Source organism: Garra rufa, chromosome 13, assembly GCF_049309525.1.
Source record: "Garra rufa chromosome 13, GarRuf1.0, whole genome shotgun sequence".
In the NCBI taxonomy this organism is placed as follows: Eukaryota; Metazoa; Chordata; class Actinopteri; order Cypriniformes; family Cyprinidae; genus Garra; species Garra rufa.
Genome location: NC_133373.1, coordinates 23,509,741 through 23,528,028, shown reverse-complemented (window position 1 = coordinate 23,528,028; position 18,288 = coordinate 23,509,741). Strand labels below are relative to the sequence as shown.

Genomic DNA, 18,288 nt, shown 5'->3' with positions numbered 1-18,288 from the left:
AATGACAGAATTTTCATTTTTGGGTGAACTATCCCTTCAAACAAGCCTAAGTACTAAAATGGCAAACTAAAATAAAGCTAAATACAAATATATATATATAAAAAAGACAAAACTTTACTCAAGCTATAAATAAATACTATAATCATATATACATAACACTAAAATAACACTGCCTGGTTATGAATTTTCTCTCATTGTGATATATTTAGAAATCAGGTTGCACAGAAGTCATTCTGAAGTACACTTCTGTCATCATTTACACTGCGCACTTCAGTAATCAGGGCAGAGTCTGTACCACATCTTCCAAAAACTGTGCTGTATTCATACCTCTGTCTCCTCTTTAGCCTCCTCAACATCCACAGCCTTCTGCTTGAGTTTTAAAGAGATGTGTTTGACTTTCTTTGAGATATCCTGAAGTCTGGAGTTGAAGTCTTCTTTAATATCTCTGCTGTGTTGGACCTCTCTTTCCCGTGCTTGCACCTGCGCACAAAAGAAACAAACAGGGAAGTTCTCAAGAGACATTACCTACATTTTCAGTGGTCAAAATCAATACTGGTTCTCTGTTTTTTTCCTTTTAAACCAAATTAGGCTGGTCTATTGGGCTGCATTTAAACAAATCAAGTTTTTACATTAATCCCTCACCAGAATTCACTTGGTGCCTGTATTCTTGACATTCCTAGTATGAGTGAGGGTACCTGATCTTCTGCAGAGCCCAGAGCCAGTGTAACCTCTGCCAGCTGGGTGCTGATCTCTGAAGGAAGGGTGGCATTGAGGTCCTGGTATTTCAACTGCTGACGGTCTGCAATCCGCTCAAGGTTCTGGCGGTGAGACTGCATGCCTCCATGAGCCGTCTAGCAGAAACCACAAAAAACATACCATACTTATCATGAGCAAAGTGAACTTGGTTTGTAGAATGTTAGAATGTGAGTACTGCCTGTACTTTGTAAGGTAGTTTGCATTACCTCCAGGTCAGTCAGGAGGTTATCCAGGTCTGCAGTGGGGCTCAGCAGCAGCCCCTGGGTGTCCTGAATCCAGCCTTTCAGCAGGCCCAACTCCCTCACCACTTCCTCTCTCTCCCGCAGCTCAACCTGCACCTGCTGTCTGCTAGCACACACCTGCTGCAACAGACTGAGAGATAAAAAAGACACAAACAATTATGCAAATGACTGAGGATGTAAAAGCAAATGACAGAAAAATAATGGTTGGAAATTTTTCAAAAATGACTGGACTCAACATTTGCAGATGTTCTCAAGTATGAATGAAACATCAGTGGAACTGAAAAAGTTACTATTATCTCTATAACTGTATAACTAAAACATTTAGTAGATTTATAATCGCTCTTGAGCAGTAGGACAGACAGATTGATATTCATACTTGTCATATTTCTCCTGAATGCTCTGAATTTCAATCAAACATGGATTGTCTTGGTTGTGTTTGCTGTCTGTGCTGGATGCAGCAGTCTGAGGATGGAGGAACAGGTTGAGCACATGGTGTCTAAGGAGGGTCAAGGCGCTGCTCTCTCTCTCCACCTCTCGACTGAAGGAATCGTGGTACTCCAGAAGGCTGTGCAGGGCTGCCATACTAGAGGCTTTTTCCACCATGCTGTCAGGAACACGACTGTGCAGGTCCTCACACACAACTCGCATTTTCTCCAGCTAATCACAGAGAAATGTGGAAAGGGTTACAGAAAACAGATTCTACTACCTTTAATGCACTACTGTCATGCTGTAAGATTTATTTTATTGTAAAAAAAAAATGTGTACACTACCAGTCAAAAGTTTTTGAACACTAAGATTTTTTATGTTTTTTTAAAGAAGTCTCTTCTACTCACCAAGCCTGCATTTATTTGATCCAAAGTAGAGCCAAAACAGCAAAAGTCTGACTATTTTACTATTTAAAATAACTGTTTTCTATTTGAATATATTTTAAAATGTAATTTATCCCTTTGATTTCAAAGCTGAATTGTTGGCATCATTACTTCAGTCACATGATCCTTCAGAAATCATCAAAAAAAAAAAAAAACATTTATTATTATGTTGAAAGCAGCGGAGTAAAAAAATTTCAGGTTTCTTTGATAAATATAAAGTTTAGTAGAACAGCATTTATTTAAAATAGAAATATTTTGTAACATTATAAATGTCTTTATCATCACTTTTGATCAATTTAAAGCATCCTGCTAAATAAAAGTATTAATTCTGTTTATGTGACACTGAAGACTGAAGACTGAAGTAATGATTTGATCACAGGAATAAATAACATTTTAAAACATATTCAAATAGAAAGCAGTTATTTTAAATAGTAAAAATATTTAACAATATTTTTTGGATCAAATAAATGCATGTTTGGTGAGCAGAAGAGATTTCTTTAAAGGTGCCATAGAATGGAAAACTGAATTTACCTTGGCATAGTTAAATAACAACAGTTCAGTACATGGACATGACATACCATGAGTCTCAAACACCAACATTTCCTCCTTCTTATATAAATCTAATATTTGCAAAAGACCACTGAAAAATAGGTCAATTCCAACATAACATAGACTGTTACGAAACAGTCGGTGGAGATCGTTAATAGTTACGCCTCCAACATTTGCATCGCCCAATCATCGGTAACGTCAGCACATCAGTAAAACAAGGCAAGTCACTCAAGGGACACGATTAGCTTAATGCTAGCGCTAGCCTGTTACATTGCTATACATAGGATTTCACTTACCACATAATGATGGTTAATGATTTACAGATCTTGAGGAGCTCAACTTGTGTGGTAAGACGCACTCCCTCTGCATTGTAACTTTACACAGAGCACATGCGATCACAGTATGAGCATCATGAGACTAAAATGTCGGCGATTCAAAACGGCAGATTCAACAAACCGCATATTAAAAGCGGCTAGAGCTCCTAATTAAATATATATTTTTATCCATGTGCGAGCTATTGAGCTCTGTGAAACAGCCAATCAGAGCAGAGCTCATTAATATTCATGAAGCTTCCAAATAACAGAGCATTTCATTCCAGGGGCAAATCCTAGGGTTGTAAATGGACCTGTAAAACCATTTCTGGAGATTTTTTGCCATATACCTTCTATGTAGATATCAGAGAACAATTTTAAATATTCTCTCAATGCATTCTATGGCACCTTTAAAAAACATTTTAAAAATCTTACAGTTCAAAAACGTTTGACTGGTAGTGTATATGTTTTCAAATTTTTAAATGTTCAGTTGCCATGTCAGTTATGTTACAAGTTTTATTCTGATTCATGTAGATATAAAACATATAAAGCAATTTTTAGATTCAATCAAAAGCGAAAATTAAATGTTAAATTAAATTAAATTAAAAATTAATGCTGTGTAATTTATCTTTAACTTCATTTAATTAATGAAAAGACACATTTCAGACATCAATAACTGCGGTCACCAAAGAGCTATCAGGACATCAAGGAACTCTTAATAATGAATTATTGATGAAACTGATGAAAAAAGCAAAACTGACTCTCCTCTCTCTGTGCTTCATACAGTTTTGCAAGCAACTGACTCATTCTTACTGAGTGATGTCATATCCTCAGCTGAACAATGACAGAGACTTAGGTCACAAAGAAACTACACAGAACTAGTGTGCCCTGCCAAAAATATACAAGAAACAGTTACTGCTAACATGCTGCAGATATGGATGTCTGGACACCAATGTGCCTTTAATAATCTTTTCTATATTAAAGTATTCATGTTGTATAATCTGATACAGAAAAAAGTACATATAGTGTGTTTTACACAGCATATCCATCCATATCCCTCAATGATGTCATTTCCTGTAACCGCAGTAGAGATTTATGGGAGAAGTGGTGAGTTGGCAACTTCCATGTTGGGCTATTTTTGTGTGAACTGTCATTGCCAAGCATTACATCATTGTCAGGCCGTTGCCGGCAACTGATGCTTTTGTCTGATCAAAAAGCCACAGCTAAGATTTATTCATCTCTACCACAGGGTCTGCTTTTAGCATAACCACTTTTATTGATTATTTACTTAAAAAAAATGCTCTTCTGGCATCTAACATTCATTTTATGGCATTTTGCCTTCTTATTTAATCAAGTATTGTATCTGATTGCACTATTGCATTTCTCTGAAATGCACTCATATTAAGAGTATCTTAGAGTTGAGAGTGTCTATTCATGAAACCTTCCTACCTTCTCCCTGGTGCATCTCCAGTTCTGTGCAGAGTCCTGGAGTGCTTTCACCTGAGCTCGAGCAACACTGAACAACCGAGTCCACCGATGGCTCAGTGAACAGACTGACTGAGAAGTACTGTCATTTATGGCAGGCTGATCAAACTGTGCTGCTTTTTCTTTCAGTCCATTCAGTAAATCTTCAAGACCCTGAACTTGTGACACAATGTTCTGTAGAAGAAAGGGAAAGCAATAGGAAATATTTAGAAAAGCTGCAACAACCATATCAAAGATAATGTATTAGGAGTTCATAGTCATAAACCTGGTATGAACAGAGCTTGTCTTCAGCTTCTTGTTCAGAGTTTGCTCTGGCAGTTATAAACTCTGTCATCCTTTTCTCAACTTCATTCATCTGCCTGATAACTTCATCTGTTTCATCTTGGAAGGATCTCCACTGAGTTATGCTTCTAACAGAAAAATAAAGTAAGCGTGTACAGATATCAATGTTTGTAAATCATAAAGCGTGGCTCTTGTGTGCTTTATTTAAATCTCACCGTTGCAAGTTCTCATGATGTTGTTTCAGCTGTTCAAAGACTTTTGTGCTCTTGTGATGAGACTCTTCACAATGTTGTAGAATTTGTTTCATTACAGTAGTGCTCAAAAAGTCACCCATTTGAGGTACTACATCTTGCATTTCTTGCATCGTACACTTGACAGTTTGTTCCCGGCCTGTTATATTTTCTAGGTCCTTGAGGTAGTCTAAAATTTTCTCCAGATCTACCTTACGTGGGGCCTGCTCAAGAAGAGCACAAGCATCCTCAAACCACTGCTCGATGGATTGCAAGGAATGGTGGTATCTCTGGAGCAGAGACAGAATAGACTGCAAGGCCACCTGAAACATTAAGCTCACCTTCAGTATTTTATTACTCAGTCAGAAAACATGCAAACTGTCAGGAATGAATCATATCTTACCAGTTTGGTGTTTACAGCTTGTAGAAGATCCTCCTTCAGCTTTGGAATATCCATTAAAGTGGTTTTGAAGAGTTTTGGAAATGGCTTTTGGTCATTGATGTACTTCTGTTTCTCTTCATTAGTTACATATTCTAATACTCTAAACTTAGAATTAATTTCTTCTTGAAGTGCTGTCTGTGACCTGACCTCCTCTTGCACAATCTCAATTTTTGCTTCTTCAAACATTACTGGACATCTTAATCGATCCCTTAGACTCTTGAGCCAGTCTATTGATACTTTAATATCAGTTTGCAAATCCTTATTTTCTCTAAAACCTCTCTCGCATTCTTCTATGTGTCTTTTAATCTTTTGCTTTAAAGTAAGAAGTTGTTCCTCCCTGAAGATAACCTGAGTCTTAAGGGTCTTTAAGTCAAAGTTCTGCTTGAGGTCATCATTTTGTGCTTTTAGACCCTCTGAATAGGAACTAACCTCTTCAAGACATTTTGACAAGTTGTGTAGTGTAGATAATCTTTCCATGGCATTTGCCTCCTCATCTCCTTTGGAGTCAAGTTCGCTAAGCTGTTCCTTGAATCCAGTAATGCTATAGTCCATTTTCTCAATAACTGTTCGATGGTCATTTAATATTTTTAATGTCTTCCTTAATTCTTTCATCTTACACTCAATCTGCTGGTTAAGACTACCGTGGAGATGAACTAGCTGGTCAATGACTTCAGGAGCATATGGCTGACCCATGATAAGGAAATCCTGAGTTTTATCTCTAAGATCTTTCATTCCCTGAAAGAGATTTGCAAGACCTTTCATGAGATCTTCATAATTGCTGTGCAATCTTTCTCCCTCTTCTAGACTTTGGTTGACTGACTTCATCTCTAAACCATCACACTTCTCCTGAAGTTCCTTCAAAGCTTTTCTGGTGACATCGATGAGGGACTCGAACTCCTTGCGGTCTGAAAGCACTTGTTGGATCCTGTCACGTTTCTCTCTGATCAGCAACAGCATGTCATTATATTGTTGTGGAAGGCCATTAAGTTTCTCATCTAGGTAGCAGTGGTCGACTTCATTTAAGGTGGGAAGAATCTCCTGTCCTGCCCTTTGGACGATGAGCAAAAGGTTTTCATACTCTGAAGCATGATCAAGAAGCTGTTGGTATTCGGCCAACTGGTTCTGAAGCTCCTCATTGTTCCTGCTTAGGTCAATAATTGGAAATGTAGCTACCTCTGCTTGTTCTAGCCACTCGCAGATCCTGTCAAGGTCCACTTTAAAGTACTTCCGAATGACTAGCGATTTCTCCAGATGCTGCAGATGTTCTGTGCTCTTCTGCAAGGAAGCCTCGAAGGTAACTTGCAACTCCTCCAGCTTCTGAACAGTCTCCTTCTTCTCCTCGTCAGTTGTATCCTTTACTAATTCTCGTCCCTGTACCCAAAGAGACGTAAGCTCCACCTGATATGCTCTTAGGCTGCTGGTAAAATTCTTACAAGTTGACACCTGCTTCTGCAGTACATTTGGTAGGAGTGCCACATGATCATCTGCAAGAGCCCTCTGCTCTTGCTTCCTAATCCATTCAGCTGCTCTGTCGAGTGCTTGTAGGAACTGCGTTCGTTCTGTAAATACTTTGCTGAGACTTTTGCGATACTGAGCCGCCTTAGTTCCAAGTGATTCTACTTCTGTCTGTGCTTCCTGGACCAAAGTCTGCAGCTTCCTTCTTTCATTAAGACCTAGGCGAGAGAAAAGGCTATTGGCATCTGTCATGGCCTCTGCCAGAAGCTTCTGTTTGGCCTCCAATTCTGCACAAAGGCTCAAGTGATCAAACAGAAAGCTTTGGGCCAAATCTGGAGGGGGGCTGGTCTTGAGAACCTCAGAGAGGGATGGCTGCTGCAACTCAGCCCACTCTTGAGCCTCCCGCAAATGGTCCTCGATTTGACTCAGTTCTTCCAGTGTCTGTGCTGAATCTTGGATTTTCTGCTGGACCAGCGATTCCACCTGGGTCCAACGTTGCTCCAGGTAACCCACTTGCTCCTTAACCAGGTCTCTGTCTTCTAAGCTCAGACGAGGCAGGATCCCATGCCTATTATTTCTCAGGTCATCGAGCACACATCTCTGGTCCTGCAGGTCTGTGGATAACTTCTTTAAGGCATCCAGACACTCAGCTGTGCTCTCAATATCTCCCCTAGAAAAGATTGAGTGCTTTTGTGAACAAAGAGAAGAATGACACATGGCAACTATCAAACATAAATATGTTGTGCAAAATTTGAAAGGGAACGTTGCATGCCTGGCCAACTGATCCCATTTCTTGGACAGCTGGTCAAACAACTCTTCCACCATACAAATGCAGTCATGATAGTCCCCGCTCCTCTGTAGATCCTCCTCTTTCTGTTCCAGCAGCTGTGCAGCCTGTCTGCCCAGATCCAGCCAAGCACAGCGCAGACGCCCAACTTCCATAAGCTCAGGGGACTCCTGACCAGCCGTTAGCCTATTGATGCTCTCTCTCAGCTGGGTCAGATCAACCTGCCTGGCTCGCATCTCCTGGATAAAGTCCTTTGTGGCATGAAATATGGGGTGTTATTAATAAATGCTGCCTGTCTTTATTTGATATCCTGCCAAATGGACAGCTCTGGATGATACCCTCTGTCACTGGCAGAGAGTGAGCTTTGAGGTAATTGGGGTTTTCATTCAATCTATTGTTGACAATTCTCAGCACATCCAGAGATGGTAATATGTGCTATTTTTCACACACAATGAAGGGATCTGCCTGGACGCTGTTATTACAGGCACTGACAAATCAATTCACACATCCATAATTACACCCAGACGAGTAATCTGGGGAGAAATCTTTATTAATGAATGAAGCTTCCTGCCAGGAAATGTAAGAGAGGCCAAAGCTCACCAGAGCTTTCAGCAATACATAATAGACTGCATCTGATTAACTGATATACAGATAGCGTACAAAACTTGTGCATAAGGTATTAACATAATATCAAATTTGCTGTAGTGCTTCTCAAAAATCTCATTTATCCCATGTTTCATAAAACTGGGTAATCATTTTGCTGTCTTCAAATGGCTGTCATCTGGACACAAAGCTGTCGCTTACCTGAGCCTGGTCCAGCTGGTTCTGAGCAACCTTTGGCTCGAGCTCAGCTGGCCTCCTTATCATGCTCTGGAGGAGTTGTTCAGCCTCAAGAAGACGACACTCAAGGTTGGAACGCAAGTCTTTGATCTCTCTCCAGTTATCTGCTAGTTCTTGAGATTCCAGCATCCTCTCCTCGATCTGCATTAGGTGGAAAGAATCTCTAAACATTTTCCAACCTAATCTCATAATATTTGTTTCGTTATGTATTTTCATATTTTCTGGGAAACGTCAAAAATGTCTTTTGAAAAGTAGCAAAAAGACACTGCAAAAAGATTTTTATGTGAGAAAAAAAAATGTTAGGCTAAATAAACATCAAACCCTGGGACATACTACATAGTACCAAAGTACTGAAATGAGATTGGAGGAAAAACTGTTTTTAAATGTTTTTTGTGTTTTCCTGAAAATGCTTACTCAAAAAAAGTGTTGCATTCCCCTGGAACATTTTGCGATCGCTCCTAAAAGCACTGATAAATATTTTTTACTCTCACCTCATTATTTCTATCAACAATTTTGTGATTCCTACTTGTGGGGAAAAGTTTTTGCGAGCGAAAGCAAAAAAAAATTTCTCAGAATTGCATGATACAAACTTGAAATTCTGACTTTTTTCTCAGGATTTTGAGATAAACTCGCAATTACAAATTATGAAATCAGAATTGCGAGAAAAGTTTGCAATTGACCCTTCGCAAAGAGCTTGATTGACAGACCAATCATAATGCCGAATCCGGCATTTTGTCCGACAAACAAATCAAACAGGAGAGTAGATTAACGTTGGTGCACTTAAATAAAAAAAAATAGTGTGTATTGACGTCTTTCCGCAGTTTAACTAAAATACGTTCTGATGTTCATTCATGTCTATTTCGTGCTTTAAGTAAATGAAAAGACGATTGGTTCACATACTGTTTGAACTGGATCAATACATGATCTGTCACAACACATTAAATAGCCACAAAATGGTATTTACTGTTTGAAATTCTTAAAAAATTACCAAATTTAAAAGCTGAGAACATGTTTCATACCAGAAGTAACCTGCCCTGTCTCATCTGTTGGCGTGTTGTCAGTTTCCTCTTTGCTCCGCAATGTATTTTTCACTGCGTGAGAACATGATGTGTAGTGTGAGAGTACCACTGTTTGTCGGACAAAGCAACAGTAATTCAGCGGGTCTTTGTGAAGGGTCAATTACATTTTATTTTTTATTCAGTGGCGGAAATAGGCTACAATATAAAAATGCCTTTAGTTGAAGAAGCAACGGAGACCTGAAGTTAGAACGCTTCAATGCATTTGTACAATTCTATTAGTCACTCACCTGAAGTTTGACCTGCTGTATTTCAGCAGCCGTCTCTCGTACTTTCTCATCCGAAAGATCACAGGTGGAGCACACCAGCTGCAAATAGGTACTAGCCTGTTCCTGTAGAGTTCGATCCTGCTTCATCTGATGAGATATTAAAGAAATCCCCAGAAGACTTGAGTCTGGCTGTCTCATACCAACTTCATTGTGCTCCTAAAATGTACATACACAAAAGCAACATAAGAATGTATACCTGTGCTATCGCCTCCTGTAGGCAGTGTGGTGCATGTGCAGGAAGCTGGACCTCCTCTTGTACATTTGAAAGCCACGTCTGACACTGTTGCAGTGTATCCCGCAGACTTACATGCTTCTGAAGCTCCCGATCCATACTCTGATACACCTGCACAAACAGACAGAAGAATTTGCTTTAAGAGTAATTGGAAGTGGCCAAAAGTAATTGGCTAAAATGAAAACAATACCACTTATAGTAGGCAAAACGGCGCCAATTCATAATGTAACATTTACAGTGAGGAAAATAATTATTTGGTCCCCTGCTGATTTGTATGTTTGCCCACTGACAAAAAAATGATCAGTCTATAATTTTAACAATAGGTTTATTTTAACAGTTAGAGACAGAATAACAACAAAAAAATCCAGAAAAACGCATTTAAAAAAGTTATAAATTGATTTGCATTTTAATGAGTGAAATAAGTATTTGATCCCCTATCAATCAGTAAGACTTCTGGCTCCCAGTTGTCTTTTATACAGGTATCGAGCTGAGATTAGGAGCACTCTCTTAAAGGGAGTGCTCCAAATCTCAGCTTGTTATGTATAAAGGACACCTGTCCACCTGTCCAAGCAATCAATCAATCAGATTCCAAACTCTCCACCATGGCCAAGACCAAAAAGCTGTCCAAGGATGTCAGGGACAAGATTGTAGACCTACACAAGGCTGAAATGGTCTACAAGACTATCGCCAAGCGGCTTGGTGAGAAGGTGACAACAGTTGGTGCGATTATTCACAAATGGAAGAAACACAAAATAACTGTCAATCTCCCTCGGTCTGGGGCTCCATGCAAAATCTCAACTTGTGGAGTTTCAATAATCATGAGAATGGTGAGAAATCAGCCCAGAACTACATGGTAGGATTTCAAGACAGTTGGGACCATTGTCACCAAGAAAACAATTGGTAACTGCAGTGCCCGCAAGGTCCCCCTGCTCAAGAAAGCACATGTACAGGTCCGTCTGAAGTTTGCCAACAAACATCTGAATGATTCAGAGGAGAACTGGGTGAAAGTGTTGTGGTCAGATGAGACCAAAATCGAGCTCTTTGGCATCAACTCAACTCGCAATGTTTGGCGGAGGAATGCTGACTATGACCCCAAGAACACCATCCCCACCGTCAAATATGAAGGTGGAAACATTATGCTTAGAGTTTTTTTTCTGCTAAGGGGACAGGACAACTGCACCGCATAAAAGGGACGATAAATGGGGCTATGTAGCGTCAGGGCCAGGGCATAGAAAATGGGTCATGGATGGGTATTCCAGCATGACAATGACCCAAAACACACGGAAGGTTCGAGTTGCCAAACGTCAGCTCTGAAACTTTTATGACTTGGAGAGGATCTGCAAAGAGTGGTGGCCAGCTACAAGAAATGTAATTTATTTCACTCATTAAAATGCAAATCAATTGATAACTTTTCTGAAATGTTGTTTTCTGTATTTTTTGTCTCTCACTGTTCAAATAAACCTACCATTAAAATTATAGACTGATAATTTCTTTGTCAGTGGGCAAACGTACAAAATCAGCAGGGGATCAAACATTTTTTCCCTCACTGTAAATGATGCACCTCAAAGGATATTTTAAGTAGTCCTTAGCTGTATAAAACAGGAACAGCAGAACAGCATGACTCTGACATATTCGAGGAGTGAAACAAAACGACATGAGTTGGGCATACGGTTAACCATGCTAAATCGGGTCAACATAAAGCAAAGCCCATTTGACAGGTGTTGAATGCTCTGGCATCCCTAATCCCGTGAGCAGAAAAGCTGACGCTGATTGACATTCTTAATTCACGAGCCCTCGCGGGGGGCAGGCAACGACAGGCTTGCTTTGGCAAACAGCAGGAGTTGGCAGAGCACGTGCAGACTGAGGAACTCATTGACCAGACTGCCAGGTGGCGGGATTTACCGGATGGCATTGTTCTGGCAAGGTTGGCACAAGATGTTGGTACGGGGTATAAACCAGCAAACCAGAAGGGAGGGGTTTTATCAATGTCTCGGCTTGTTTTGACGCAATTGGACTTGATGGGCAAAATAAAACTGGCACGGGGAAGGGGGCGAGGTATTAATAGACTGGGTGGTTTGCTCAGAGAGTGACTGAGCAGGCAACGTGTCAGATGGCAGAGAGTAGTTGCCATATTAAGGGCGCGTGTGATTAGGGTTCTTAGAGGAAAGCAGGTGGCAGCTTTTGGTAGGATACTGCAAGAGCTGGAGTAGGGGGGAAGTGGTGATTTGCAAAGGGGGGTATATGTGCTCACTTTCATTGCCGTGGGCTTTAATGATACGCTTTCATGGAGAAATGATTTCTTAGTGCCTCCTGATGGGTCTCCTTGTAATGACACTGGCACGCAGAAGTCAAAATGTCAAGCACGTTGCCAGACGTCCCCAGATTATTGACTGCCTGGTAAGGGTTGTTTAATCTGATTTAAAAGACAAATACACTGAAAGGAGAATTTTGTCAGCACTTTAGTTGGGCCTGTGCAACTAGGAAGCCAAGAACAGTGGATTAAAATAATCAGAGGTTCTGGAAGAGTGGCACAAAGTTGGCCCACACTTGAGCTTCCTGCTGGAACAAAGCTTTAATGTGAGGAGAGGGACAATAAACAATGACACCAGCACAATGACTGGAAATCATACAATTGTTGAGGACTAAAACTTAAAAATTGCAATACAGGAGAAATAACTTAAAATGATAATCATTCAATCAGTCATTAAATATTATTATTAATTTCTGTTGTTACAGTTTGTAAAAAAGAAAATACATAAAAATCTGCATTAAAACTCATTTTCAACCAAGCCAGAGGCATTTAAAAAAAAATTAGTTGTTAATTGTCCAAGACCTCCACCCCAATGTGGTTGATAGGACATATGTGACCCTGGACCACAAAACCAGTCATAAGGGGAATTTTTTGAAATCTAAAAGCTAAATACATAAGCTTTCCATTGATGTATGGTTTGTTAGGATAGGATACAACTGGCCGAGATACAAATCTGGAAAATCTGGAATTTGAGGGTGCAAAAAAGTTATCCTAATGAAGTCCTTAGCAATGCATATTACTAATCAAGAATTAAGTTTTGATATATTTACGGTAGTAAATTTACAAAATATCTTCATGGAATATGATCTTTACTTAATATCCTAATGATTTTTGGCATAAAAGGCATAAAATTAAAATCGAGAATTTTGACCCATACAATGTTTTTTTTAGGCTATTGCTACAAATATACCTGTGCTACTTAAGACTGTTTTTGTGGTCCTGGATGATGTTTGCAGATATTTTTACAGTCCAATAACGGATGCACCATTGTGTCCATCATTAAAAGTCACATAATCACACTCCTGCCTGTATTAACTGGGTCTTTGTGTCCTGTCATAGGTCTATTTGCACAGCAAACATCGGCACAATGCTGGTCTTGTGCTGGTGTGTTGGCAAGTAAACTCACACGCTGGGCAGTGCTGCAGATGGCAGAGTAGCTGTCTCTTGCTCCCTGCTGGTGGTTCTGAATTTGCTGGCGAAGCCGAGCCTGGAGGCGCTCGCTGCAGCCGGACAACAGCTCCTCTCCCTTTTCCTTTAGCGTAGCCAAACGCTCCTCAAAACCCGCTATCTCCTCCATAATAGCCTGTGATCAGACAATATGTGCAAACATAAATTTAAACAAAAGGTTCTCCTAGCAATAGCTTTTAATATTAATGTGATAGTTCACCCAAAAATGAAAATTCTGTCATTAATTACTCTCCCTCATGTCATTCCAAACTCATAAGATCTTTGTTCATCTTTGGAACACAAGCTAAGGCATTTTTGATGAAATCCAAGAGTGTCTGAGTATTCTCGTAGCTTTAATTATAAAGCCATAAAATTAAAATTATTTTATCAATGTCCTTACTACCTTTCTGGGTCCATGTCAGTTCTGTCGCTTTCTATGCAGGGTCAAAAAGCTCTTGGATTTCATTAAAAATATCTTAATTTGAGTTATGAAGATGAATGAAGGTCTTCCAGGTTTGGAATGACATTATTTTTTTTAGGTGAACTATCCCTTTAACTGAAACTCTTGACATTACAACAAAATATTTTTATATGTGGGTATACAAATTGCAGATGTCTGTTTGGTTATTTATAGGGTTCTGCTCTTCTGTGAAGCTTTGTGATTTGTCACCTTATGTCTGGCAAGCTGCTGAGTGGCAGCTTCAAGGCCACCGCCTGATGTCGGATCAGGAGTCACCATCCTGCTGGACATCTGCAACAGCCAACGCTCAATTTCCTGTAGATCTTTGTGGTAAGCTTCCTGCTTCTTCACCTGGGCCTCCAATCTGTGAACGTGGGTCTAAGGAAATACATTTAAACAGAAATGATCAAGACATTTGCAAGCACTCAAACTAAAGCACCTATATAAACACACAGCTGGAAACCCTCATGCCATAAAGAGCTTCTGACAGCTGCAAGCATGAGATGAATTACTTGAAAGTGAGCATTCATGGCACTGATTGCAGGGTTAATGGATGCCATCTTGGAGGAAATAACACATAAAGCCTCCAAATTAATATTCAAAAGCTTAAAAGGGAAATAATCTACACATTCATAGCAATTTGTATCTCCCCACTATTTATAATTTGCAATTTAATCTTAAATTATTCTATATGTGTATGACTGCCACCCTTCCAAATTGCTAAAAATGTTGGAGGTCATAAATTAAAAATTTTCTGAATGACCATTTTTGCTGCTTAGTGTCTATAACACGCTGGCTAGACTATGTGCATTACGGACATTAGCATATGTAACTATTTCACAAAAGCAAATGTTTTCCATGTTATGTTGCATTTAAATGATTATAGTTCTATCATGACAACAACTAGTTCTGCCATATCCAACTGGTAATGGATATGGCAATATTAATGTATTTGGTCTTAGCGAAATAGATCTGCTACGCTGCTTAATTGCTTCTGCTGTTGGTTATTGCTGTTGTTGTAGATTGCTGCTGCTGCTGCAAAGCAAGTATAGGAACTTGCCAATACATACATTGATATGGTGCTGTGAGTATTTAAGACATACTACTACCGCACAAACAGGATGTAAAATAACCCACAGCAGATCTATACAGGTGGAGCTGGGGAGGTGGAGGGTTTCAGAGGAACTCTGAAAGAATTCTGCGAACTGCTCTAGTAGATGCTAACCAGACATTTAAATGTAAAGCAGCAAGCTCATTGGTTGCGTATGCAACATAACCCAATCGGCTTGTGCCAAGTATTTTAACACTGTGAATATTATCAGTTTGTGTTATGGACTCATCAGCCTGCACCATCTAGTTTCAAGACAGAACTTGGTTTTTTTTGTAATCATTGTGAGCTCACCCTTGCTGATCCACACATCTCCTGGTAGTCTGCCTGTAGTCTGGTCATGTTGTCTGTGATGGAAGGGGAGTGGAGGAGGGTCAGCAGAGTTTCTCCTTTCTCTAGCACAAAGCTCACGGCAGAATCACGAGATAGCAAGGTTTGCTCTACAGCCTAGAGACAAGAATGAATGCAGAGACATACAGAGACATACATGATTATTCAACAAGGACACATTAAAATGATGAAAAGTGACAGTAAAATTTTTGTATTGTTAAAAATGATTTCTATTTGTAATAACTACTGTTCCATTGAACTTTAAAATAATTGAAAAAATCTAGAAACAAAAATTCAGATTTGCCATCACAGGCATAAATGACATTGTGTTTTATTCTGAAGCATCAGTGAGCATTTGAACCTTCTATAATAGTTGCATATGAGTCCCTCAGTTGTTCTCAGTGTGAAAATCATATAGTCATTGTTAGAAAGGGTTCAAATACACAAAAATGAAAAAACAAAGAATTTGTGGGACCTGAAGAAGTTTTCTGAAGAACAGCAGGCAGTTTAACTGTTCAGGACAAACAAGGGACTCATAAACAACTATCACTTAACAAAAACAACACAGCTGTGGATCATTCAGGCAACAACACAGTATTAAGAATCAAGGGTAAGTAAACTTTTGAACAGGGTCATTTTTATAAATTATTAATTAAAATAACTATTATTTTCTCTTGTGTAAACGTCTTTCATGTAAAATATCTGATTCAGGTCAGTACTAAATAAAAAAATAACATGCACTTTGTATGATTCCTTTTATTTTGGTAAAATAATTAACATTTTGCAGATTCTGCAAGGTGTATGCAACTTTTGACCCCAACTGTATTTACATGATATACATATATCCTAATGCTTGCAAAAGATAAGACAATGCTACTGATAAACAAAAAAAATAATAACAAAGGGGACTACCACTTTTGTTTACAAAGTACAGATTTCATATCATCTAAAGACTGTAAAACAAATCACAAACCTTGTACTTGTTCAACTGGGCTTTCCTCTGGTAAAGTTCTGCTTTGGGTTCAACAGTGGAACTGAGAAGGGCTCGAGTCTCTCTAAGCCACTGTATTTGGCTCTTGTAGCGCTCTTGGAAATCTTTATAGAGCACAATGCTCCTTTCCAGGGTTGCATGCTCTTCCCGTAGCCCCAGAATAAGCTCTTCGAGCTGTGATCGGCCTGTTTGGACTTCCCTCTCTAGCCTGGATGCTCCAGGGTCATCCAAGAAGGAAACGGCCTGCTCTGCACTCTCTCGAAGTGTTTTAAGCAGGCTGTGACCTTGATCCATGTCCCCCTGTAGAGTCTGCAGGGTGAGAGAATCCTTTAAACAACGAATGAAAGGGTACAAAAAGAACAACAATAACAAACAAACAAAAATCAATAATTTAATGAGCCACAGGAAAGATATTTATGCCTTCCCCAGTGTGCAAGTAAAGAATTTCCTGTTTCTGACAGCTTCTGATCCTCACTATTCACGTGGAGCTTCAGGTTTTGAGAGCGCTCCTCTGAAGTGGACTTTTCTGATGGGTACTTTGAAGCCTGCCGGGCTCCTGACACCTGTGTGAGGAGACCCGGTGAGGCCCCGGTCAGAGATATGAGAGGAAGACCCAATTACCCAAGCCTTAAATGGGGCTGCAGCAGCAGGGTTTCCCCGGCAACGACCGTGCTCTGCCCCTCCTACTCCTTTACCTTTAAGTGGGAAGCTTCTCTATACGATATCAGCCTCTTGTCTCTACAAAGAGCAGTACATGAGAGCTGGACAGCTGGATCTGGAGCTACTGCTGCGGTACTGACAGGGAAAGCAGCTCCAGTGTTTTAATGATCATCCACACACAAATAAGGAAATGAGAAGTTAGTGATGCGAAGAGGTGTAGGATCCACAAATAATTGGGCAAAAAATATGATCTGGCCATAGAAATGTACACTTAATTGGCTGTTCATTAATTCACAAATGCATGCATCTATACCCCTGACATTGCCGTTTAATGGAGTGGGTGTACTTAAAACGCTGATAGTCTCTATGTCACTTTGCTGTTAGCATCTGTGTGGCGCTATTGATCTTAACATGGATTATATGCACTAAATAAGTAGTATATGTATATGTGTGTACAGGAAGAGAGTGTGTATGTGATGTTGAAGCTGCAAGGGCATTGCATCAATTACACAGTCTGTGCCAGCAGGTTCCACAGACAGACCGTTCCTTCATCTCAGCTATCTCAGTGGGGGAGTGTGTGAAGTGGCTGTGTGCGCGCGTGCACTTAGGGTGCGATCGCGCTAAAGCTTTCTTTTGCTTTGTGTAGTAGACATATTGATCATATCCTTAAGAAGACAAAGAGACTCGTACATGTGCACACACAAAGACACACTGGCTCTCAAATATGAGTGCAAAACTGTGCCAGGCCCACTGAGAATCCTAGTATGTGGTGTGTGTGTGTGTGTGTGTGTGTGTGTGTGTGTGTGTGTGTGTTATATATATGTGACCCTGGACCACAAAACCAGTCTTAAGTCGCTGGGGTATATTTGTAGCAATAGCTAAAAATACATTGTATGGGTCAAAATTATTGATTTTTCTTTTATGTCAAAAATCATTAGGAAATTAAGTAAAGATCATGTTACATTAAGATTTTTTGTAAAATTCCTACTGTAAACCTATCAAAATGTAATTTTTGATTAGTAATATGCATTGTTAAGAACTTAATTTGGACAACTTTAAAGGTGATTTTCTCAGTATTTTGATTTTTTTGCACCCTCAGATTCTAGATTTCAAATAGATGTATCTCGGCCAAATATTGTCCTATCCTAACAAACTATACATCAATAGAAAGCTTATTTATTATTCGCTTCTTCTGGACAGCAATCCTTGTCTAAGCTTCAGTCAGCCTTTAATATTATTCAGTCAAGGCTTCACAGTTTAAAACCTGTTCTGAATACTGATAAAACCAAGTATATGTTATTTTCTAACTCAAAAAAAAAAAACTTGAAAATAATTTAGTATCTCTTCAGACCCTTCAAGGTACAGTGATTGAATTAGTAAAAGAGTACAAATATCTAGGCATCATAGTTGATGATGCCCTATCTTTTAGCTCTCAT

General features: G+C 39.5%; 1 protein-coding gene across 1 annotated transcript in view; it reads right to left on the bottom strand.

Annotated features, from left to right (window-relative positions):
* The window catches only part of syne1a (spectrin repeat containing, nuclear envelope 1a), a 187,692-nt gene that overhangs the window by 66,916 nt on the left and 102,488 nt on the right, over nt 1–18,288 (bottom strand). Inside the window, exons 68-83 of the mRNA XM_073852751.1 lie at nt 16,175–16,519; nt 15,166–15,318; nt 13,974–14,141; nt 13,263–13,439; nt 9,790–9,936; nt 9,555–9,680; nt 8,213–8,389; nt 7,394–7,659; nt 5,128–7,291; nt 4,710–5,047; nt 4,478–4,622; nt 4,177–4,386; nt 1,375–1,655; nt 963–1,128; nt 696–851; nt 328–480 (exon numbers count right to left, since the gene is read on the bottom strand). Coding sequence (XP_073708852.1) covers nt 328–480; nt 696–851; nt 963–1,128; nt 1,375–1,655; nt 4,177–4,386; nt 4,478–4,622; nt 4,710–5,047; nt 5,128–7,291; nt 7,394–7,659; nt 8,213–8,389; nt 9,555–9,680; nt 9,790–9,936; nt 13,263–13,439; nt 13,974–14,141; nt 15,166–15,318; nt 16,175–16,519 — 5,172 coding nt within the window. The remainder of the gene's footprint in view (nt 1–327; nt 481–695; nt 852–962; nt 1,129–1,374; nt 1,656–4,176; nt 4,387–4,477; nt 4,623–4,709; nt 5,048–5,127; nt 7,292–7,393; nt 7,660–8,212; nt 8,390–9,554; nt 9,681–9,789; nt 9,937–13,262; nt 13,440–13,973; nt 14,142–15,165; nt 15,319–16,174; nt 16,520–18,288) is intronic.